This window comes from Protopterus annectens, chromosome 4.part1 (genome assembly GCF_019279795.1).
Source record: "Protopterus annectens isolate FY-2018-M chromosome 4.part1, PAN1.0, whole genome shotgun sequence".
Lineage (NCBI taxonomy): Eukaryota > Metazoa > Chordata > Ceratodontiformes > Protopteridae > Protopterus > Protopterus annectens.
Window position 1 is genome coordinate 460,136,236 of NC_056734.1, and position 24,668 is coordinate 460,160,903.

The following is a 24,668-nucleotide window of genomic DNA, read 5'->3' on the forward strand; positions in this document are numbered from 1 at the left end:
TATTTATTTTTAAAACCCATATGATTATATTACATAGATTAATTTAAGCTTGGTGTTCAGTTCTTTCTGATTTTAAATTTTATGGCTGCTGAAGATATATCTTTTAAAGACTGTTCAAAACATTAAGCAATGCCAGCACTGGCCACTTTTAACTTCTAAAGATGTTCCTCTTTATTTTCTTAGAAAGAATTAGATGACTGATACAAAAAAGTCAGTCTTGGGAATTCATAAAGAACCCCACCAATCACATTAATGGCTGAAGTAAAAAGGCCCTGTTTCCATGATACAATATTTTGCAGTTCAGAAACATATTAGCTGCAATGAGGAAAGACTTCATTGGCTAATTTACATGTCTTTGAATTATTCTTAACTACTTTGAGTTCAGACCAGCACTTTCCAGTAGTAGTTAACACTAGTGCTGGACACATTTTATTTGTACAGGAACCCTTAATTTTCTCTCCCACACACAATTAACACAAACACACACACACACACACACACACACACACACACACACACACACACACACACACACACACACAAAATTACCTGCTCTCTGTGTGTTGTGACAACATCCCTGATATCTCCTTTGTCCTGTCTTCATAAGTCATGAATGTTTACAGTCAGTCATTAATGTCAAGCATTATGGTTTCACACTTCATATATCCTTCAGTAAATCAAGTTTAGTAAAAAAAGCTGTTATACTAATGACTTTCTCTGTTTGTAGGATGAGTGAATAACATCCATTCTCAATATTATCCTACAATTATTTTTGTCTTGTCTTGATTTCTTATGCTATGAGGCTGAGAGGTATGCCAAATGTTCCCTGTCCCTCCCCCTTTTATGTCACACTAGGCATTGGATAATACATGGGATCTTCATTGCATGTTAAAACACAACCTTGACTAACTTCTCAGTGCAGCAGGTTAATGCTAAGGTTTCTTGTGGCAAGGGTTCAGGATTCAAGGTGTTTTTTAAATTCTTTCAACATTTTACAGTAGATCTCAGCTTACAGTGGTGTCTCTCAGGACTAATATCCTTAGTGCAAGAGTACGGGGTTGGAATCCTTTTAGTGTCTTTAATACATGCCATTTACATCATCCCAGGTGTCTCGTGGTTCCTACTCCTCTTTTTTTTGCCATTAAGGCACGATATTCAAGAGTTTTCCCTGGTGGCTACCATTACCTCATGACTCACTGTTGTAAGCTTTGTTGATTAGTCTTAAAGTGTGTAGAAGTTTGTCTGCCACACCAACCCACAATCACACAAATGTGCACATTTATTCCATACACACACACACACACACACACACACACACACACACACACACACACACCTACAAGCTTAGTGTAGCAGTGGAAAGGAATTTGAGTTATTTAATTCTGCTGTGTTGGACTATTGGCTACTCTGACACTTGGGTTCTTAGGTTGGTACTAGGCTATTGGACCTAGGGCCTATACAAGCCTAGCCATAACAATTCCCTGGCTATTTCTTCCCAGAATATTTACTTCCCTGGTCCCCTGTCTAGCAGAGTGACTGACATGATCCAAGTGGTGAATTTCCTATCTCCCATCAAATAGTTAAGGTTCCTTTTGAAGAGGGCCAAAGACGCACTCAGCTTGACATGTATGAGCAGTCTATTCCAGAGTATGGGGAGTCTATGGGTCAGGAACCTATCCCTCCAGCATGTTTGGTTCATTGTAATGGCCAGGTTTAGATCCCTGGAGCATGTGGCTCTGAGGGATTTGGATTTCTTTAAGTGTAGCATGTCCAACAGCACTGGGTTTGACATGGCCTTGTATGTTAAGCAGAGATCGCCTCTGAGTAGGCAAAATGTGACAGAGTATAGCTGGACCTTTTTAGACGTTCAGCATATGACATCTGCTTTAGGCCTGTGATTCTTTTAGTGAGATATTTTCGTGGCCTTTCCAGTTGTTGAAGATGTCTTGTGAGGTACAAACCAAACGGGGTGTTGTACTCTATAATGGGTCTAATGAGGGATGAGTACAGTGGGACAATGACCTCCTTTTTTCTGGATGAAAAGCCCTTAGTGATGACGTGTGCCACATAGAAGGATTTCCTGACTGTTGTGGCTATGTGGTTATCGAAGGTGAGACCACTGTCCACCTGTGTCCCTAAGTCCCTTAACACACTTTCAGTGTTTAGTGTACTGCCACTTATGTGGTAATTCATGGGTACATGTTTTTTCCCAAAGGAGATAACTATACATTTCTTGGCATTGACACCAAGCATCTATTTCTGTAAGGCCCTTTTGTAGAACATCCACATCATTTGGAGATTCAATAAAGGCTCCCAGTTTGCAGTCATCTGCAAACTTTCTTAGCCAGAGTCCCTTAGTGCTGGCCTGTACTTCAAAGAAGTAGATGCCAAACAAGAGCGGTCCCAGGACTGAACCCTGAGGTACTCCACTTGTCACTTGTCTGGAGCTGGATTTTGAGTCGGCTACTTTTACAGTGTGAGTTCTGTCAGTAAGCCAGTTGGCAACCCATCGAGTGATATAGGGTTTTAATGCCCATATTAATAAGTTTATCTATGATTGCAGAGTGGGGGATGGTATTGAACGCCTTGGCTAACTAACTAAATCCCCTAGTGCTACCTCCCAGGCAGACACATACTCACATACAGCCCCATTCATACACTCATACACAAAAATTCCCTAACATTACCTGAGCATTAAACTCCCCAGCACTTACCTCTGCCATGATGGATAAACATGGCCAGAAGCAACTGTGCTAACCTATGCAGCTGATTGATTCTGAATCACTTGGCTGTGTTAATGTCTTACATTAGGCAGATTCTGGGGAGAGCACATGACTTATTAGAATTAGCCTCTCCCAAAGAATGCCTCATTAGCATCAAGCATGGCTGTGGAGACAGCCCACAACAGTGCTACACATCTTTGTGCAAAAGCACTGTGATAGTGCTGTCTCAAATACCGAACGTTTACTCTGAGGTGGGTACAATGTGTACACCTTGCTGTAACCTTTATGATTTTGCCCCAATTTCTTCTTTTTATGCTTGTGCTTAGAAATATCATGATTCACCTATTTTTGGTGGTTAAGATCCAAAACTTCTAATTTTAAAATGGGGTGGTTAGTGGAACAAAAGCTCTGTTGGCTCAGAATAGAAGCTATCCTAATCTATTAATCATCATCACCAGCATCATCATCGTACCCCTTTTTTTCCATTTTCTACATGGGGTCCGGGTGACAGGTCAGCTGTTACTATCGCTCTCTCCATTCAATGTCATTCTTCTACCATCTTTGAAATCATGCCTATCGCAGGTCTTCTCTCACACAGTCAGTCTCTTTGCTAGTTGCCCTTGTTCCCTCTTACCTTCTTGTTGTCTGACCCAAGTTATCTTTACCAGGTTGTCTGATTTTCTCCATATGTGCCTGAACCATTTTATTCTTTTCTCTTTGACCTTCTCTGCAGGTAAAGTTATGCTGGCTTTTGCCTCTCAGTGTTGTTGCATTTTTGCTATTTATAAATTGTTCCCATATACTGTCATAACTGCTTATGTGTAAAGCAAGTCCTAAGGTGTGAAGGTAATCATAGCCACTAATAAACACACCAAACAATGTTAAAGACTAAATATTACTTTGAATTTTGGATGGTTTGGTCTTTACATGTCAGAGAAGCCAACAGTGCACCACAGCAGAATTGAGTAACTCAGGTTCCACTCCACTGCTATACTAACTTGTAACTGTACAATCATAGATGAGAGCATAAATCATAAAAACATATCTGATTGCAAATATAAAATACAGAAATGTTTTAAGATAATGCAAACCTGAGAGCATGGTATGTTTTAGCAGATGACATTCTGGAAGCTGTCTTTGCAGTCATGCTATACTGATGTCTGCAGTATTTTTTTCTGAACTCTTCATACATTTTAAATATGGCCAATTGAAAAACTTCAGTCACTTATTATATGTGCTTAATTCAGTAACTGGATGAGCTAATTCCAATATGGTCAATTCCCATCTTGTACACACTACTGCTGCATTTCTTTAAGTGTAAATTCTCTGAAGCTTCAGTTGGACAAAATATATCCATCAAAGCTTAAAGTCAATGACATTCATAAAATCTAAGTTTCTGTGGTGGTTTAAGTCCCCTTTTTGCACTGTACCCATACCCCTTTGCCTATGTATACTAACCATGTGGTCACACAAATGTGAACAAATGTGAAGAGCTGACAGAAATGGAATCACTGCTGGCTCACCAATAAGTGACTAAAAACAATGGTGTCACTGCTCAAAATATCCAAGGACAACTCTAAAACACACCAAACACTTTATTGCAAAGCTTTCGGATCTACACCCTTCATCAGTACAAATCAATTAAATGCATTCAGTATTTAAATAGGAGATGAAAATAAACCACATGCTTCAGCCAACCTATCACACTAATTAACAATCAAAGCTTAAAGGAACTTTTCTAGTAAATGTATTGTTTTTCCAAAAATATTAAAAATTAATTTGCTCTAAACATTCAGTTCTAAATTTAAATTATTCACAATTTGATAAAGATATATCTTTAATAAACAAATATTTCAATAATTATTATTAGCAATCCACACACCTGGCTCCTAACGAAACTCTCAAAGATGTTCCATTCTTTAAATATATTCATTAGAAACAATCTAAAAATTGACTATATACATTTTATATAATCATTTCTTGAGATTCATAAAGAACCCCACCTAATCACATTAATGGCTGAAGTAAAAAGGCCCTGTTTCGGACGTTGATACAATATTTTGCAGAAGTTTCAGAACATAATTAGCTGCAATGAGGAAAGACTTCATTGGCTGGTTACATGTCTTTGAATTATTCTTAACTACTTTGCAGTTCAGACCAGCACTTTCCAGTAGTAGTTAACACTAGTGTTGGACACATTTTGGTGCATTGTACAGGAACCCTTAATTTTGGTCCCACACACACCACACACACACACACACACACACACACACACACACACACACACACAATTAACACACACACACACACACACACACAATTACCTGCTCTCTGTGTGTTGTGACAACATCCCTGATATCTCCCTTTGTCCTGTCTTCATAAGTCGCGAATGTTTACAGTCAGTCATACAATGTCAAGCATTATTGGTTTCTACACTTCATATATCCTTCAATTAAATCCAAGTTTAGTAAAAAATCTGTTATACTAATGACTTTCTCTGGTTTTATGCAGGATGAGTGAATAACATCCATTCTCAATATTATCCCACAATTTTTGTCTTGTGTCTTGATTTCTTATGCTATGAGACTGAGAGGGTATGCCAAATGTTCCCTGTCCCTCCCCTTTTCCCTATGTCACACTAGGGCATTGATAATGTGGTTGGGATCTTCATTGCATGTTAAAACACAACCTTGACTAACTTCTCAGTGCAGCAACGGGTTAATGCTAAAAGGTTTCTTGTGGCGGGGTTTAGGATTCAGGGTTCAGGATTCAAGGTGTTTTTAAATTCTTTCAACATTTTTACAGGTGAGATCTCAGCTTACAGTGGTGTCTTTCGGGACTAGCCATATCCTTAGTGCAAGAGCACGGCGAGTTTTGGAATCCCATAGTGTCTTTAATAACATGCCATTTACATGTATCCCAGGTGTCTCTCGCTAGTGGTTCCTGCTCCCTCTTTCTTTTTTGCCACATTAAGGCACGATTTGATATTCAAGAGTTTTCCCTGGTGGCTACCATTACCTCATGTGACTCACTGCTGTAAGCTTTGTTGATTAGTCTTAAAGTGTGTAGAAGTTTAATCTGCCACACTAACCCACAATCTGAATGTGCATTTGTGCCACACACACACACATACACACACACACACACACACACACACACACACACACACACACACACCTACAAGCTTAGTGTAGCAGTGGAAAGGAATTTGAGTTAGGCTTAATTCTGCTGTGTTTGGTTGTGTTCCTATCCTGGATGACTTGGGTTTGTATAGGTTGGTACTAGGCTGGCTGGACCTAGGGCCTGCTTACAAGCCTAGCCATAACAATTCCCTCCCTGGGCTATTTCTTCCCAGAATATTTACTTCCCCTGGTCCCCTGTTCAGCAGTGTAGGTGACTTACATGATCCAAGTGGGTGAATTTCCCTATCTCCCATCAAATAGTTAAGGTTCCTTTTGAAGAGGGCCAAAGACGCACTCAACTTGACACATGTATGAGCAGTCTATTCCAGAGTATGGGGAGTCTATGGGTCAGGACACCTATCCCTCCAGCATGTTTGGTTCATTGTAATGACCAGGTTTAGATCCCTGGAGGGAGCATGGGCTCTGAGGGATTTGGATTTCTTTTTAAGTGTAGCATGTCCGACAGCACTGGGTTTTGACATGGCCTTGTATGTTAAGCAGAGATACATGCCTCTGAGTGAGGCAAAATGTGGGCAGAGTATAAGCTGGACCTTTTTAGACGCGTTCAGCATATGACATCTGGCTTTTAGGCCTGGTGATTCTTTTAGTGAGATATTTTCATGTACCTTTCCAGTTGTTGAGAAGATGTCTTGTGAGGTGCACAAAACCAAGCGGGGGTGTTGTACTCTATAATGGAGTCTAATGAGGATGAGTACAGTGGGACAATGACCTCCTCTTTTTTCTGGATCTGAAAAAGCCCTTGGTAGTGATGACGCGTGTGCCACATAGAAAGGATTTCCCTGACTGTTGTGGCTATGTGGTTAGTTCTCGAAGGTGAGGACCACTGTCCACCTGCAGTCCCCTAAGTCCCTTAACACACTTTCAGATGTTTAGTGTACTACCACTTATGTGGTAATTCATGGGTACATGTTTTTCCCCAAAAGGGAAGTAACTTATACATTTCTTGGCATTGACACCAAGCATCTATTTCTGTAAGGCCCTTTTGTAGAACATCCACATCATTTGGAGATTCAATAAAGGCTCCCAGTTTGCAGTCATCTGCAAACTTTCTTAGCCAGAGTCCCTTAGTGCTGGCCTGTACTTCAAAGAAGTAGATGCCAAACAAGAGCGGTCCCAGGACTGAACCCTGAGGTACTCCACTTGTCACTTGTCTGGAGAAGAATCGAAGAGATGTATGTAAGGATGACAAATTGGTTATGTACCTCACTATGTATAATTTAAATACAAACAATGTACATAAAATAATAGAGAAAAATTGGCCTATACTATTGGCTATGCCAGAAATAAGGGCCATTGCGGAGGATAAACCAAGCTATGCCTACAAAAATTCAGAAACATTAAAACAAAAGCTTTGTTATAAGGATTTTAGAATAAAATCTGAAGCAGTTGAGCAAGCAGTAGGAACAAGAAAATGTTATAATTGTTCCTGCTGCAATGACCTGTATGAGGGTGATAATATTTTTAAACACCCTACAACTAAAGAAGTTTATGTTTCTAAAGTTTTGACATCTTGTAATGTAGTGAAAGTGGTTTATCTGGCTACCTGTACATCCTGCATATCATTTTATGTAGGTAAGACAACTAGAAAGTTGAAAGAAAGGATTATAGAGCATAAATCAGAAATAAGAAGGAAAATAATAACAAATGCCTTAAGTAAACATATCTTGGATAAGGGTGAACAGCATACATTTAAATTTAGGGCACTAGACATAGTACAAATGAATCTAAGGAAAGGTGATATGAACAATTTATTGGAACTAAAAGAATATGAATGGATCATTAGATTACAGGCGGACAAGAGCCCTGGCTTGAACAATGCGGTTAGTCTAAAACCAGTGTTAATGAAAAGACGAAGGGAGAAGCTATAAGTCAGATTTTAATATGATAGATGAGAGTGAGAGAATGCATATGTATGTGTGTATGTATGTGTATATATATATATATATATATATATATATATATATATATATATATATATATATATATATGTATATGTGCATGTATATGTATGTATGTATGTGTATGTATATATATGTATATATATATATATATATATATATATATATATATATATATATATATATATATAAATGTGTGTATATATATATATATATATCTGTATATGTGTATATATTTGTGTATGTATATATGTGTGTATATATATGTGTATGTATGTCTTTCTGTGTGTATGTGAGGGTGAGTGTGTGTGTAAATAAGAATTTGCATATATATATATGTGTGTTTGTATTTAAATGTGTATGTATTTTATATGCATAATAGTGGATATAATTGTATATATTTATGTATATAAATGTTTAGAAGAGAATATAAGTATGTAATTTTTAATATTTTTGGAAAACAATACATTTACTAGAAAAGTTCCTTTAAGCTTTGATTGTTAATTGGTGTGATAGGTTGGCTGAAGCATGTGGTTTATTTTCATCTCCTATTTAAATACTGAATGCATTTAATTGATTTGTACTGATGAAGGGTGTAGATCCGAAAGCTTTGCAATAAAGTGTTTGGTGTGTTTTAGAGTTGTCACCAATAAGTGACACAGCAGCCACACTGACAGTGATTTACTGTGGCAGAGATCACAAAGTAACACATCAATGTATTCAACATGATGAATTTAAATCTTATCCACATTAAACTCAACCAAATGCAGGGCAATGTTTGTCCTTGATTACGATCTTGAAAACATCGAGTGGCTCCATTATTTTTGTATCTCCAATTTTTGTTTTTCTCACTGAGGCAAAGGGCATATCTGAGTTGGGGTTTTAATTCATCTATGGATTTATCAAGAAAAAATATACTTGCATTTTCATTTTAGGAATCTTTTCATTAATCTTTTGTTGTCATTATTGAAAGAAAAATGTGAATAAAATTAGCAAGGTATACTCTTCACGATACCTTTCATGAAGGCCTTCTTATTGCTGAATACAACCTTATTCAAGCAAATTTCACAGAAACTTCTCAGTCTGAAAAAAAAGAACTTTCTTGGCTTTCAACTCATTCTGAGCTCTTCCAATCTCCACTGCAGCATTTGTTGCAGTTCCCTTTTGTGGGTGAATTGTTACTCAGATTTATATTATTATTATATGTGGAATATACATAGAAGTGTTTGTCACAATTTTGTCTCTTTTTTTTTTTCTTTCATTCCTTCCTCAGACTATTATGCATGGAATAGTAAACTTCCCCCCCCCACACACACCCATACAGTACTGCAAACTTAAGTCTTTTTGAGACGGAAAGGCTAGAATTGCATTATTTAAATTTAACTTGTGTGTTTTTAATGACAAAGTAGAATGAGATGCACTTTGGAGCACATCTGGTCCAGTTTACCCACATCAATTTAAAATGAATCAAAGTCCTTTTGACATAATGAATAATAAAAGTGCTACACAAAAAATAGTAAGACAGTATAAATCTAGTGAAAGAACAACTAAAAATAACAACAGCTGTCAAAGCAATAAAAAATCTAAGCTGGAAATCAAGTTAAATATTGCTAGAAGGTTAGTATTGATATAATCCTTGGTATTTTTCAGTTTTGTTTTGTCTACTGCCCCCCCCAACACTCAGCTTCTGCAACCAGTCAGTATGTTGTCTGATTCTGTCCTCTCAGTGTGCGGGTTTAAATACACTGGGAGTGCTGCTGTAACCTGCTTCAGTTTACTGCCTGTGCTCCTTATGAAAGATGTAATAAAATGGGTTGTTGCACAAGGTGGCAACCAGTTCCATAAGTAATGTGACCCTGAAAGGTCCTGTATTTAAATGTATTCTCCAGTCTCAGGCAGGGCATAGAGTGTCACCCGTGGTTATGTATGCAATAACTCCCCACCATGAGATGGGTTAGTGGGCTCTGCCTCATCACTTCTTTCTCGTCCTCACCAGCTCCTCTGGTACCTGAACTACTAATCAGACCTGGGTTGGTTGGGTCATATTCCAGTCTCTATCCCTCTGTGACATGGAATTCACCCTACAAAGCAATGTCTTCCTATGAACGACCAAGCAGGTGGCTGCTTCAGAGTTGTACTTGAAGAACCGCTGACAGTACGGACATGAAGGTGGACTGCTCAGTACAAGAAACAGACTTGAATTAAGATACTGTAGGAAAAAGTGATGGACACTAACCCCTTCTTAATGGTGATTGATGTTTCAATGTTTTTGCTGTGGGGAGAACTTTGCAGTGCTACAGCAAGATTGTTAAATGGCAAAAGAGGTTCCCATATATGCTACATTTGGGAGTGTTTGCCCTTTTTTGGTTTGTTTAATGTTTGTTATAATTGAATAAACATTTTTTATTAATGGGGTCAGACTACTAGTAATTTTTTGTGTATAAATACTTCACTTTTTCTTGATCATTGAGATATGGGTTAAATAATAACACAGACACATACACACAAGCATAGACATAAATATATATAATTTCATTAATAAAAGCAAAACCAAGGAGGCGATAAACACAGCAGGATAAAAGCAAACGAAATGTAATGGAGTATGAGTGCTTTCACGTTGCTTCCACAACGCTTCTTCAGATAAAATCTTCCTACATCATTTTTAAAAAACATTAAGGACCAATCAATTACATAAAGCCATAGTCATGTGATATCATTTTGTCACATGACTTTTCAACTCAAATGCTTAAATACTGAACTTATGTATTTCAAAAATTTATCTAAACATAAACTAAAATACTTGCTATGAGTGAGCAAAAACACATCGAAATCTCACTGCAATAATAATAAAATAGCTCTTCATTTTTCCTGTTGAAATTACTCAGATTATGCTCAAGGAAACAAATGTTTACAAGCACACCACCAGATGACAGTGTAAATCTTATAACAGTCTTCACAAAGCACTGCAATGCGTGATGAATAAAATAATAATCCTTGTGAAGATAGGTGAAGGCTGCCAGCCTAGCCAGACAGAATTTTGTAGATAATTCTGACATTTGTAAATATTAATTTAAGCCACAGGCTTGTTCTCTTAAATGTGAAAAGACTACATTGGATATTGAACTGCAAAAATGTAGCAACAGTGCACTCTGCTGTAAGAAAGCTAAGTCAAGAATTTCATGACTGTCTTTGATGTCAAAATTCGGAGCCAATATGTCTGGATGAAAGAATTCTGCCTATTGTTTTGAGGCTAGAGTTAATGACTTGAATTTGCATGTATAAATGTCCTTTATTGCTCTGGTTTCTAACCAGGTGTAAAGAATGTAAATATAGTTTCTGTTAGCCTGGGAACACCAAAGAAGTGTGAAGAATGATGTCATGTGAAGCAGCTCTGTGTTTTAAATTTAAAGAAAAAGAATCAGAGAGCTCTGAGCATTTGTCTTGAGAACATCCAACATCACCAGCACTGTCTTGCTCTAGATGTAAGTTATTTAGAACTGTGTTTTCTCTTAGAAATAGCTAGGAATTAGGAAGATGTTTTTCTGTGTTGATGTTGGAACTTTTCTACGGTATTATTTTAAGTATTTCTCTGTGATCTCTGAACTCTTGACTGTGTAGTAAGAAGTATTGTCTTGTGTTTTTATTATTTATTATTAAATATTTTAAACCTTTCAACTGTGGCTGTTTTGTGTAGAGATAATTTAAGCTCTAGAGTACATTGCATGCATATAGTGATACTGTACCAAGTCAATCTAATAAGCCTTGACTGTTCAGTCACACTTACCATTTGGATAATAACATTGCACAGTAATAACTAGAGAACCTTTCAGAAGGGCCTTTGAGTAGCTGATATTAGTGAGTGGTGGCAGCTGGTACTACCTTTTAGACTGGGCAGAAAAGATGCACAGCTGGAGAACCTGTGCCAGCCTTCCCAGGGAGTGTCTGTGTGGTTGTATATAACTCTTATCTGAAAGTGTGTATGTGTCAGCTACTTGGGCAGGGACATGAAGCATTGGTTAGACAGAGAGGGTGCTGGAGGTTTTAGCTTGCCCACTAGGCTGAGATCTGGACCCTATAGCTGTGCCAGTGGGGAGTCTGATTGGGGACCTGGAGAGAAAAGGAGAAACCAGCCCCAGACTGACTGTGGTCTCTGTGTGCTCTTAAGGGAAATTGTACATTACTGTGTGTATATTTATTATCCTTTCCCTATATGGACACTCCTCACTGGTGTTAGTGGTAAATATTGAGGCTCCTTGATTGCTGGGCCAGGGCACGGAAATCACATATTAATTGTTTGGCAGTGGTGGGATCTCCAGACCACATATTAATTGGCTGGCAAATACTTATTGGCTTGTAGTGGTGTGGGTAGAGTGAATTCCTGTAGCTTGTGTACAGTGATCACTGAAGGTGTTTTGTACTCTAAATAAGCTACTGAGTGAATACTCAGAGTTCAGATCACAATTGTTTTATTTCTTTTGTTAGCTTAGTTAGCCAGGGAGAGCAGGCAGCATGTCAGCAGAGGAGTATGGAAAGCTGACAAGGAGCTAGTTGGCTGAGATGTGCCAGGCTAGGGGACTGGTGCATGGAAACCTGACTAAGACAGACATGATTGCAGCTTTGGTCACAGCTGCATCAGAAAACAGCAACCAGGAGGACGATCAGACTGACAGTGGAGACGCACCAAACTTAGATAATGGACAGCTCAACCTTTCTGCAGAGGACTTAAAAAAACATCTGGAGCTAAAGAGACTTGAGTTGGAGGCCAGGCATTTGGAAATAGAAGCAGCTGAGAGACTGAGACATCTACAAGCTGAGGAGAATGATAACCTGCTACACCTGGAAGCTGAGGAAAAGGAGAGGCACAGGCAGCATGAGAAGGCGATGCTGACTCTTCGCTAGAGTCATGGAGGTAATGGGGAAGGGAGTAACTGGACCCCAGAAGCACAAAAGGTCAGTAAGTTTCTTTAGCAGTTCAAAGAGGGGGATAATTTTGATAGTTTCATTCATATGTTTGAGAGGGTATATAAACAGTATGATGTTGACCAAAGGCTCTGGGTACGGTTCCTGACCCCCTTACTCCATGGTAAAGTTGTAACTGTGTTGTCTAAACTTGCTGATTGTGAATATTTTGATTAGTGGCAGTGTGGACCCCAGCATGTGAGCAGGCATTCCAGGAGCTTAAGGAAGCTTTGGGAGGACCCCCTGTGTTAGCCAGAACAGATTACAGCAAAGAATTTGTTGTCCAGGTAGATGCTTTGAACCATGGGGTGGGGCTGTGCTTCACCAGATTTCTTCAGAGGGAGAAGAGCACCCAGTGGTTTATCTCAGTCATAGGCTCCAACCCAGGCAGGAATGCTATGCAGCTGTGGAAAGGAATGTCTAGCCATAGTGTGGGCACTGCAGAAACTTCAGCCTTATCTGTATAAAAGAAAATTCACTGTACTGACAGATCACAACCCCCTAACATGGTTACACAGAGCCAGCCAGCAAATTGCCAAGTTGCTAAGATTGAGCCTAGGGTTGCAAGCATATGATATGTCAGTGCAGCACTGCAGTGGGTTTCACAATGCCAATGCAGATGGGCTCTCAAGACAGGAAATGGAGTAAGGTATACTCAGGTAGACCTAACCCTCTCAAGCAATGTTTCTCAAAGGGTCACTTGAAAAACTAGCTTGTGTTCTCCGAGGGGGGGGGGTGAACGCTGCCAGCCTAGCCTGATAGAATTTTGTAGATAATTCTGTCATTTGTAAATATTAACGTAAGCGTAGGCTTGATCTCCTAAATGTGAAAAGACTGCATTGGATATTGAACTGCAAAAATGTAACAACAATGCACTCTGTTGTAAGAAAGCTAAGTCAAGCATTTCATGACTGTCTTTGATGTGAAAATTCAGAGCAGATATGCCTGGAAGAAGGAATTCTGCCTATTGTTTTGAGGCCAGAGTTAATGGCTAGAATTTTTCCATGTATAAATGTCATTTATTGCTCTGGTTTCTGACCAGGTATAAATAATGTAAATGTAGTTTCTGTTACCCTGGGAATACCAGAGAAGTGTGAAGCATGATGTCATGTGAAGCAGCTCTGTGTTATAAATTTAAAGACAGAGAAACAGAGAGCTCTGAGCATTTGTCTTGAGAACATCTAACATCACCAGCACTGTTTTGCTCTAGATGTAAGTAATTTAGAACTGTGTTTTCTCTTAGAAATAGCTAGGAATTAGGAAGATCAGACTAAGTGTTTTTCTGTGATGATGGAACGATTTTACGGTATTATTTTAAGTGTTTCTCTGTGACCTCTGAACTCTTGACTATTACTGTGTAGTAAGAATACTTGTCTTGTGTTTTTTATTATTTATTATTAAATATTTTAAACCTTTCAACTGTGACTGTTTTGTGTAGAAATAATTTAAGCTAGAGTACATTTCATGTATATAGCGATACTGTACCTAGTCACTCTAATAAGTCTTGACTGTTCAGTCACTCTTACCATTTGGATAATAATATTGCACAGTAATAACTGGACAACCTTTCAGAAGGGCCTTTGAGTAGCTGATAGTGGGTGGTGGCAGCTGGTACTACCTTTTAGACTGGGCAGAAAAGAGGCAGAGCTGGACAACCTGTGCCCGCCTTCCCCAGGAGTGTCTGTGTGATTGTATATAACTCTGGTCATCCTGGACAGCAGTTATTATGTGGATAAGCTGCAAAACATGCTTTAAGATCAGAACACATATGATAGAATTCACATGCATAAAATACTTAAAATAACTAGTACTGTGTCTGATGACTTATATGACAGTTTTAATTGTTGATTACTAAAGATTTGTAAGATTATCTCACAGTAACCCACCCAGTAATTCCTATATTCAAAGGTATTCCCAAGATACATAAATCTATGGTAGAACCTCCCCTAAGACCAATAGTATCAGCCAGAGGTTGGCTCATGGAGCCTATGTCCATCTATGTAGAGAAAAATCTTAGGCCAGTAATAGATAAATCAAAAGTCATTTTGAAAGATTCTAAGAATTTTTTGACCTCTCTGTTTGAACACATAGAATGACACTCACTTCCCTCATGTTTCACACTAGTTACTTTAGATGTTTATTCGCTATTTACGGTCATACCTAATGACATAGGTGTGGCATATGTTAAAGAATACTTGCTAAAACATTCAGATTACTCACTTAGATCTGTTAATTTAGTATGTATGATGATAGAGAGTATACTAGAAAATAATGTTTTTGTGTTCAATGATGAGTACTTTTTGCAAAAAACAGGGAGTGGCCATGCACACATTGTGTGCCAATTCTTATGTAAATATGGACATGGCACAATGGGAGGAGGTTCACATCTTGAACAGCAACAGTAGATTTTTTTTCGTACTTATATTATTATAAGCGTTTCGTGGATGATATCTTTTTGATTTGGCAAGGTAACGAAGGAGCTCTTGATGAGTTCTTGGTATATATAGAGCATACCACTGACTAAAGTTCACTATGCAGAAATCTAGTGAAAGCATAGATTTCTTGGACATTTATCTATATTATGAAGCAGGTACAATTAAGACCAAAGTGCACAGGAAGACGTGTTGGACCAGTAGTTTGTTAGATAGATCCAGCATGCACCCCCATCATGTATCTGAGAACATCACTAAAGCACAATTTGTACGTACTTCTCACCTAACAAGTGATGACAACCAGTTAGACAACACATTTAAGGATGCAACTACTAACTTAAGGAACGGGGGTATTTATTAGATTTATGTAACAAACATGCTACTATGGTAAAAAGGCAAAGAAAGGGTAGGGATAGATCCTACTTTTCAAAATCACAGAGAGGTATGTCACTCACTACTGACGGACAGACATGTTAATAGATTGACTTTGACATATACTTCAGATAACACACAAATTATGGATATTATCAGGAAGAATTAGCACATTCTGCTATCACTGCTGAAGCAAGGAAGATGCTAAAAAAACAATCCACCAAAAGAAAGCAAGCAGGCAGACCTGGAACAACCACCGGATGGTACAGCAACCAAAACTCACAATAAGGTGCAACGTACTCGAAATTAAGCACCAAGCACTACAAAATAAATTCCAAGGCAGCAAGGTTCCAAAAAGAAATCCAACATTCTGCTATCAGATGACCTTATACATCAGTTGGTTTGTGATAGCCCACTAAAATTGTAAATCTCTGAAACATATGCTCTATTATTGTCATCAGAAGGTACAATCACAACTGACCTCTCAGAGGAAAGGAACGTATAGTTGTAGAAACTGCAATGTATGTCAATATATGGTTAATGAGGCGATATTTGTGCACCCTGACACTGATAATGAGGCGATATTTATGCACCCTGACACTGGAAGTATGAGATGCACTTCTGTGCTGATTGTTCTATTCACAATGTGGTCTACCTTGCTGACTGTAAGGAATGTTGCTGTTTCTATGTAGGCAAAACCAATAGAATGCTGAGGGAGAGAGTCCATGAACATGTATACAAGATTAAGAAGCAAGACCTATCAGTAGCCATGGCTAAGCATGTACATGAGGCCAACCCTGCACATAGCTTTAGATTCCTTGTATTTCAATGTTTAAATACAAGCACTAGATTAGGTAATATGAACAACAAAACAGAACAAGAGGAGCAGAAGTGGATAATAAGACTTCAATCTGACAGGAAACATGGTCTAAATGAAAGTGTTTGCCTCAAGCCATTTTTAGCAGACAGACTATTAGATGATGTGTTTGTATTTATAGATATACATCTATTGGCATTTTGTGCTGGGTAGTATTTGTTTATGAACATGGGGAGCATATTACGGCTAGCAGTCAGCTCAGTACTACAAACTACGCATGACTCAAATGTCGGTTTAAGAGGGTATCCTAGTTTGGGAGTACAGATATTTCTATATAAGATCAAGTTTATTCCAATATTGCAAATACTTATTTTGGACAAATATGTCAGGTAGTTCAAATATGATAGGTATTTTAGTTGAGCAATTTGCAGTTTTATTATAACTCAGTCATGACTCAATGGTGTAGTTAAGGACTCACATTATATTAACTATGACTGATGGATTTTTGACTCATAATTTTGGTATTTATTTAATCTAGTAATTGCAGTGTCCTACCACCAGATGGCATTTTTGACTATATAAGATTAGTGTCTCTGACTTTGCATGAGTATTAAGATGTATTTTCTGGCATAAGGTATTTTTGAACTATTTATTTGTTTTGGAATCAAAATTGCTTTGTAGCATTTTAAAATGTGTTGCCATTTGTTTTATGTTGGCATTGGATGGCTAGTTTTAAAATACTTTTATGTGTTTTCACGAGCATCTCTCATTTCCATTCATTACATCTTGGAAGTATTTTTCATAGTTCTATTACATGCCTTACCACCAGAGGGCACTAGTGATCTCATAATATCATTGCCTTGATTCAGCATAACTACTAAGGTGTAACTTTATGGTTTAGAACACATAGGGTAACAAACTATTTTGGAACGTACTATGTTCAGAAGCACTTTGTAATGGATTGTCATCTGTTCTATGATGCTATTAGATGGTGAGTCTGAAAAACTTTTTTGTGAGTGTTTATGAGCTTCATTGTTTTCACTTGCTATGTTTTCTAGTATTATGTGAGATTTGTTATATGCTTTATGCCACAGTTAGGATGGCTTACAGACATTTCTTATGTCTTCATGAGTCAAATTTGAAAACTCCATTAAGAAAAATGGGAAGTTCTTAATTATTTTTGCTATAGGCTTTGAATGGATTTTAGACATATTTTTGTGTTTGTTTAGCCTAGCAATTTTAGTGTTTTACCACCAGATGGCAATTTTGACAATATAACATCAGTAGATTTTTGTATCATTCATGAAAACCTTATGCCTGCAACATTTATAGCTATTCATTGGTTTTGAAACGTATCATGTGTTGAGTACTTTGATATGGAACGCCATTTGTCCTATGTTGTTATCAGATGGTGAGTTCAAAAGTATTTTCATGTTTTTTATAAACATTAATTTACTATAACATGCTTTATAGTTTCCTGAAAGATTTGTTATATGTTTACTACCACTAGAGGGCACCCTTGACTTTATAATATCAGTGTCTTGACCTTGCATATCCATTAAGGTGTAACTTTAAGGCTCATTACATTTTGAACAACTAATTTGTTTTCGGATTTATTATGCTCTATAATTCCTTGAGATGTTTTTTCTTCTTCACCTGTTTTAGGATGATATCAGATGGTAAGTCTGATAACTTGTTCATGTGTTTCTCATGAGCATTATTATTTTATTCTTCATGCATTGTAGTGCTTTGCGAAGACTGTTTGTTATAAGTTTTACACTGTCATCTGATGGTGTGCTTGTAAACATTTGTTTCCTTGACCATAATCTGTGTAATTTCAACAGGAAAAATAAAGTGCTATTTTATTCTTATTGTAGTGGGATTTAGATGTGTTTTTGCTCACTCATAGCAAGTATTTTAGTTTGTTTAGCTAATTTTTGAAATACATAAGTTCAGTATGTAAGCATTTGAGTTGAAAAGTCATGTGACAAAAAGATACCGCGTGACTATGGCTTTACATAATTGATTGGTCCTTAATGTTTTAAAAAAATGATGTAGGAAGATTGTAATTGATTTGTAACTGAAGAAGCATTGTGGAAGCAATGCGAAAGCGTTCATACTCCATTAAATTTCTTTTGCTTTTATCCTGCTGTGTTTATCGCCTCCTTAGTTTTGCTTTTATTTATGACTTATTTACAAAGAGCTGGTTTTATTCTTTTACGTGGTTTGTTTTTATTTCTCATTTTTCATATAAGAGGTAGAAGTTAGGAATAATCAAGCATTTTTTTCTTGGTAAAACACTGTATTGCAGATTGGTCTTTGGATATATTTGTTTACTGGGAGGTTGAACTGTATGGAAGGAATATTTGGTGACGTGTGTAAGCAGTACAATACTGTAACACAATTTTATTGTGTTTTCAAAGGGGCATGAATATCAGTGTCTATGGAGAAGCTCTCGTTGTAAAACAGTATACATGGGAGGTGTATTTGACTTTGGGGGAATGATGTTATTTTAAGGCTGAATGTTTGAAGAGGCATAATGGGCTTTTATAGTTTGATGATGCTAATACGCCACATATAAAGATGTTTCTCAGAAGATTTTTTTTTTTTTTTTTTTTTTTTTTTTTTTAGAGTTGGGATGGAATTGACTCTGCTTTAGTGGTAACTGGAGATGGACACAAATGCATCTTTTGGGAAAGGGTGGATTTTAAGAGGGTGAGATCATGGAAGGACATGCAAGAATCTATGATTAGTGTGGTGTGAGTAATCGGAAAGTATAATATATTTGGGGTTATACTGCATTGAAGTAGCTGGAGGTTTGGGTCCATGTGGTCAGGTAGAAGTATAGGCTATATGATATAGGGATTGTAACTGGAAGAAGGGGAGGATGTGGGTATTAGAGATGGGGGTGTATAAGGATTATCAGGTACTACATGGAATAAGGGTAGCTACAGTGACCAGCTGAGGGTGAATAGATAGATGTATGAGAACATGGAGATGGTGGAGGTTAGATTAGTTGGCATATTTATTACTGAAGAATAGAGGAAGGGGTGTGAGGATATTTGAAAAGAAGGGTTTAAGCAGATTCAAATCTATTTATGAAACTAGATGGTTTAAGATTAACTAAGGGTTGTTGGGGTAGTAGGCTGTGAGCTGTCATAGCTGGGGATGGCCAGTGACAGCCAAGGGGTTTCACTGCAGGTGGACAAAAAGGAATAATCTGAAAAGATCCCACAAAAGGCTTTCCGGTCTGTCTCCTGAAGCCTAGTGAGGGGAGGGTCAAAGTGTAATAACAGAGGTGAGAGACCGGAGTGTGGTTGTCTGGAATGGAAGAGAGAATAATAATCCTAAAAAAAAAAATACAAGGGGATGATAGCAAAACTATTTCAGAAAGGGGGGTGGATATTATAATGTTTCAAAAAACTAAAGGTAAGATCCAGTAAGGTGAGGAAACTACAGAGAAGGGGGTATCTAAAAGTGTGAGTAAAGAGGAGTGGAAATTTTGATAAAGGACAGATTAGGGCAGGGTATAAAATGCACTTTGGAGAAAGTAGCTGGAGGTTGCTTATGGATAGGTTGCTTATGGGGTGGTTTACAGATAGCAGTGGTGGCAAAGATTCTGACAGAATGCATGTTTTAAGAGAGGGAATAAAGTTGAAGTAGGAGTGAGTTTCAGTATGGTATTTTCAAGATTACATTTATTGGACAGTGGAATTTCATTATAGAATCATTATGGAAGGGAATGGAGGATTTAGTACTGACAGACATTTAAAAGGAGAAGTGGAAATAAAAGATATTTCACATTTTCCAGGGATGAGTGTAAACAGATAGATTGGATAGGCTACTGGTGAATGAGATGACTGCTGGAGATATGTAGGAGGTAGATAATTTAGAGAAGGTTTATCTGACATTGCATTTGTGGTAATACGTTGGCATCTTGAGGAGTACAAGGCAAAGATTAGAGTTTGAACCCAGGGAAATGGAGGAAAATAAGTATTATAATATGGATGAAAGAGATATTTTGACAGGTAGGGTAAGAAAATCGCTGACAGGAAGTGGGCTGGAGTGAATGAAATAGGATTGAAGTTGCATAGAAAGAGGGAATCATTCATTTTGTTTTATTTGTTTATCTGCATTTGATTACTGAGAAAGTCAACTGGCAAAGCCATCTAAGTGACCTTGTTTTCAAATTATGCATTTAACAGAAACATGTATAGACAGATGGAATTATGCAGGCGAATACTCCATAGATGCCCACTATTTATAGGTTTATTTTGATAGATGTATTTTAAGGGAGTGAAGAAGGGGCATGGAGGATGGTCCAAGCAGTCCAGATCTGTTTACAAATGCATGCATGGTTTTGTTACAGACTATGAAAGGAGTTTGCTCCCATATAAAGCCTTGGTAATTATGATGGAAAGAGATAATAAGAAAATTAGCTTACTGTATTCTGAGATGGGAGAGACATATTTTGGGATAAGGGTATACCTTACATTAAGTGATATCATTGTTAAAACTTGGTAGGAGTCAAGAGGAAAAGTTAAGTACTTGTTTGACAGATGGTCAGGTGAGGTTAATATGTTGACATGCAGAACTGAGGTAGTCAAGGTAATTACTGCACTTTCGGTTTTATACCAAATGGGGCATGTAGTGTTTGCCCTAAGGATAAAAAGATCAAATAAATTAAAATGTTATTTGACAGGTTTGTTTAATGAAGGAAATGGGGCAAAGTCAGTAAAGGTAAGCTGAGGATACATAAGGAATTAGAGAAGTAGAGAATGCCAGATTTCAGGCATAATGCAGCAGCTGTTGATGTTGCGCACTGTTGAACCTGGGAAAAGAGGAAGGAAAATGGAATTATGATGTGGTTTGAGGGAATGGAGGCAGGTATACATACGAATATCAGGAAGTGGTCAGGATGGGACTGACGGGTAGACTCAGAAAAATACAGGCTAAGAAGTGTTTTAGGAGGGAAGATGTATAACATTCTAGAAGATAAGATGTGGAAGAGGGGAGGGAAATGGTTATGATGAGTAGGAGATGTAACAGGAATGAATTCTTCGAGATGAGGACCTGAAAGAAAGGGTTCATTGAAGAGAAGGAATGTGGTTAACTAATAATGCTATTCCTAATAGGTTACATAACACAAAAGTGGGAGGGAGCACAAAAGGGATTATAGATGGGGGTAAGAGGCCGTATAAACAAAGCTGGTCACAGATAAAGAGGGTAATGAGAAGTTATCTGTGGTGACCTATGGCACAGGGAGACAAATGAGGAAGTGGCCAAGTTACAGAATAGATGGACGAATCAGAGAAAGAACAGGATGATAAGTGGAAAGACAGCTGGTTGGTAGGATGTGTGTCAAGCAAAGCTGCAACAGTTACATCATTGGTATTAGAACACCCAAGTGATTAAAAGAAGAAGATCTGTGAATGGCAGTGGCTTGTTAGGAATATGAAGAGGAAAGTAACATACACATATGGAACTAATGCAGCCGGATAAGGAGACTATGTAATCAGAAACACATGGGAAAGAGATGAAAAATGTATGGCTGTTTCATTTTGTTTGGTGTTGAGTCAGGGGTATCAGCTGGGTTAGAGAAAAAACAAAGTGAACTGCAGTTCATGGTAAGATCAGTAAAAAAGAGTTTGTAATGGATTCAAAAGCAATGCATTTGGAAAAGATCTGAAACAGACATGTTGGAGGGTGGGTGAGATGAATAAGTAATGGAATGAGGAATGAAATACAGATAAATTCTGGAGGAATGATGGGATATAAAGCAGTGGGGGAGATTAGAGGAACTATCAGCAGAAGGAGACAGAGAGAGTTTACGATAGTGGATCAATAATAAGGGAATATTCATAGCTTTATAGGTTCTTATTAAGCCTATGGCCAATGAGACCATCAAGAAGCTCAGCCATGTCACTTAGTAATGGTGGGAGATTAACAATGTCCCCCATAAAGAATATTTTCCCCACACAACCAAGGTTAACATCTGTGGTCACACATTCAGTCATCCACAGAGGCTTTAAAGGTTGCCAGTGAAGTATTCTGCTTGATGTCCAATGGGATAAAAGGATGCCATCACACTAACTGTAATATTTATTACTGGTTCTATTTAGGTGAAAGAGTATGGAGGTCATTCATAGTGCAGCATGCCCAGCAGAGATCACTTGCCAGGATCCTGTACAACACTTAGTAGTGGGATAGAGCTTTAAGTCTATTAGAAGGATTGCTAGGAGGGGAGATACTACCACTTGCTTTATAAACTAAGAGGTAAGGTCGAGATGTCTGATTATATGATTAATGGAAAGTAAATGCGATTTTTGACAGGCAGTTGTGTATATGAAGGGTATGGTTAAAGGGGTATTTTTAATGCAGTGTTTGCATAATCGTATGTTTTATGGTATAGTTGTTATATACACATTATGGTTGAAAATACTATCTGAATTTGTACTTTTCTAAATTAATATAAAGCATGCAGGAAAATATTATTTAATGGAAAGTCTGATATAAGAAGTAATGAATTAAATAACAGAACCAAAGTTTTTCAAGAAAGAAATATGTTGATATAAGAAACATTTTTTCATAATATTTTAAGTATATTGATGAGCTAGAACATGAATGTTACAAAATATGTTATTGGGTTGACATACTGAAAGTGATCAGACTGAGACATTGAAGTAAAACAGGAAAACTGGGGTGGGGAGCCTGGATCAGAGAACACAGCTTAAAGGCCGAAAGGTAGAATAGTCAATCCTGATTTAACGGAGAGGATCGCTGTGGCCTTATAGCCTAGTCAAAATAGGGATAGATTACAGCTCATTAGTGTGACATAATGGAACTTAACTTCGGTGGAATATGGCGAAAGGATGAAAAATGGGGATCATTACATATAGGCAAGTTGAAAAAATTGGTTGGGCTCAATACACCACTAATTCTCCTTTGTTAGCTTATTTGCCTATTTTCATGTATACTACTACTCTTAATATTACTATACTCCACCTCTGTCATTAGCCAGTATAAGTCATTAGCTGAGCACTTATTTGCAATTCTGATGACAACTAAAGAACTGCTTGTTAAGTATTAAGCATAATGTTTACCTGTGATCATGACAGTCCTTATCCTTGCATCCTTGAGTTCCCGTAATGCAGGCACTGTTTCTGGCTTTAGTCTGTTCTCCAGTATCAACAGCCCAAGAAATGTTAAATCCGACTCTACTGTTTCCCTTAAAAAGATAAACTTTAAGTTACTAATCATAATATAAAAAGAAAATTCTATATGGTTAAATTTTAAGATGAGATAATACTTCACCAAAGATTTTACCTGAGCCAGAGTATAAAGATATGCTTTACATTTTTTAATCTTATTTCTTAAATAGTTAATGTTCCATTTCATCCTGCATTATATGAAACTGCAACAGTTTCAAATTTCGTAGCACAATTTACTCATGTTGTTATACAGGTCATATGTTTTAGCAACTCAGTCTCAAGGAAAGAGATTAATGATGTTCCATGGCTATTTGTGATATTTATGACTTGGAGAGGTAAGTTAAGAAGTTTTGAAAAAAGGAAAATCATTGTAACAGCATAAGAGTAAGGCGAATATGGGTGCTAGATCTTCATCTTAGAATGAGATTATGAACTAAAAGTAAGACAGAATTGTTTAAGGAAACACCATATATTTACCATTCAAGGAAAACTGACAGACCACACTAATTTATTACCTTTGCACTAGACCGTTTCACATAACGGTAATAATAATAAGAAAAAGGATGATGGTGATGATGATGTGATAATGATAATAATAATGATAATAATAATAATAAATTGTCAATCAATAAACATTTTATTATATAAAATAATATATAGTCAAAATTCAGAAATGTTAACAGACAATTCTTGTACCTCACTAAATCATCTCTTTCATGTAAACCTTCTCTCCTTTCAATTAAAACATAAAAATAAAATTGCACCCAGAAAGCAGCTCATGTCAGCTTTTTACCCTTAGGTATGTTACCTATAGGAGGCAGGGTTTACTTCCAAGGAGTTCTGTAGTACAATACATCCAGAACTGGAGCTATCAACTCAGTTATTAAATAAGCCAAAAGAGGTGGAGTAACACAAAAATAAGAAACAGATGTGACGTAGCACTCACTGCAGTGTACCAGCACAAAGAACATCTATCCCGTTGGGATGATAGTGAAGAATGCACAGCCCTCGACCATCACTGGCTCATTAGCAACACAGGCATCATGAGTTTCC

General features: G+C 37.4%; 1 protein-coding gene across 1 annotated transcript in view; it reads right to left on the reverse strand.

Moving 5' to 3' along the window:
* Nucleotides 1–24,668, reverse strand: part of LOC122800919 (probable cation-transporting ATPase 13A4) — an 846,809-nt gene that overhangs the window by 287,938 nt on the left and 534,203 nt on the right. The window contains exon 18 of the mRNA XM_044070278.1: nt 23,508–23,632. Coding sequence (XP_043926213.1) covers nt 23,508–23,632 — 125 coding nt within the window. The remainder of the gene's footprint in view (nt 1–23,507; nt 23,633–24,668) is intronic.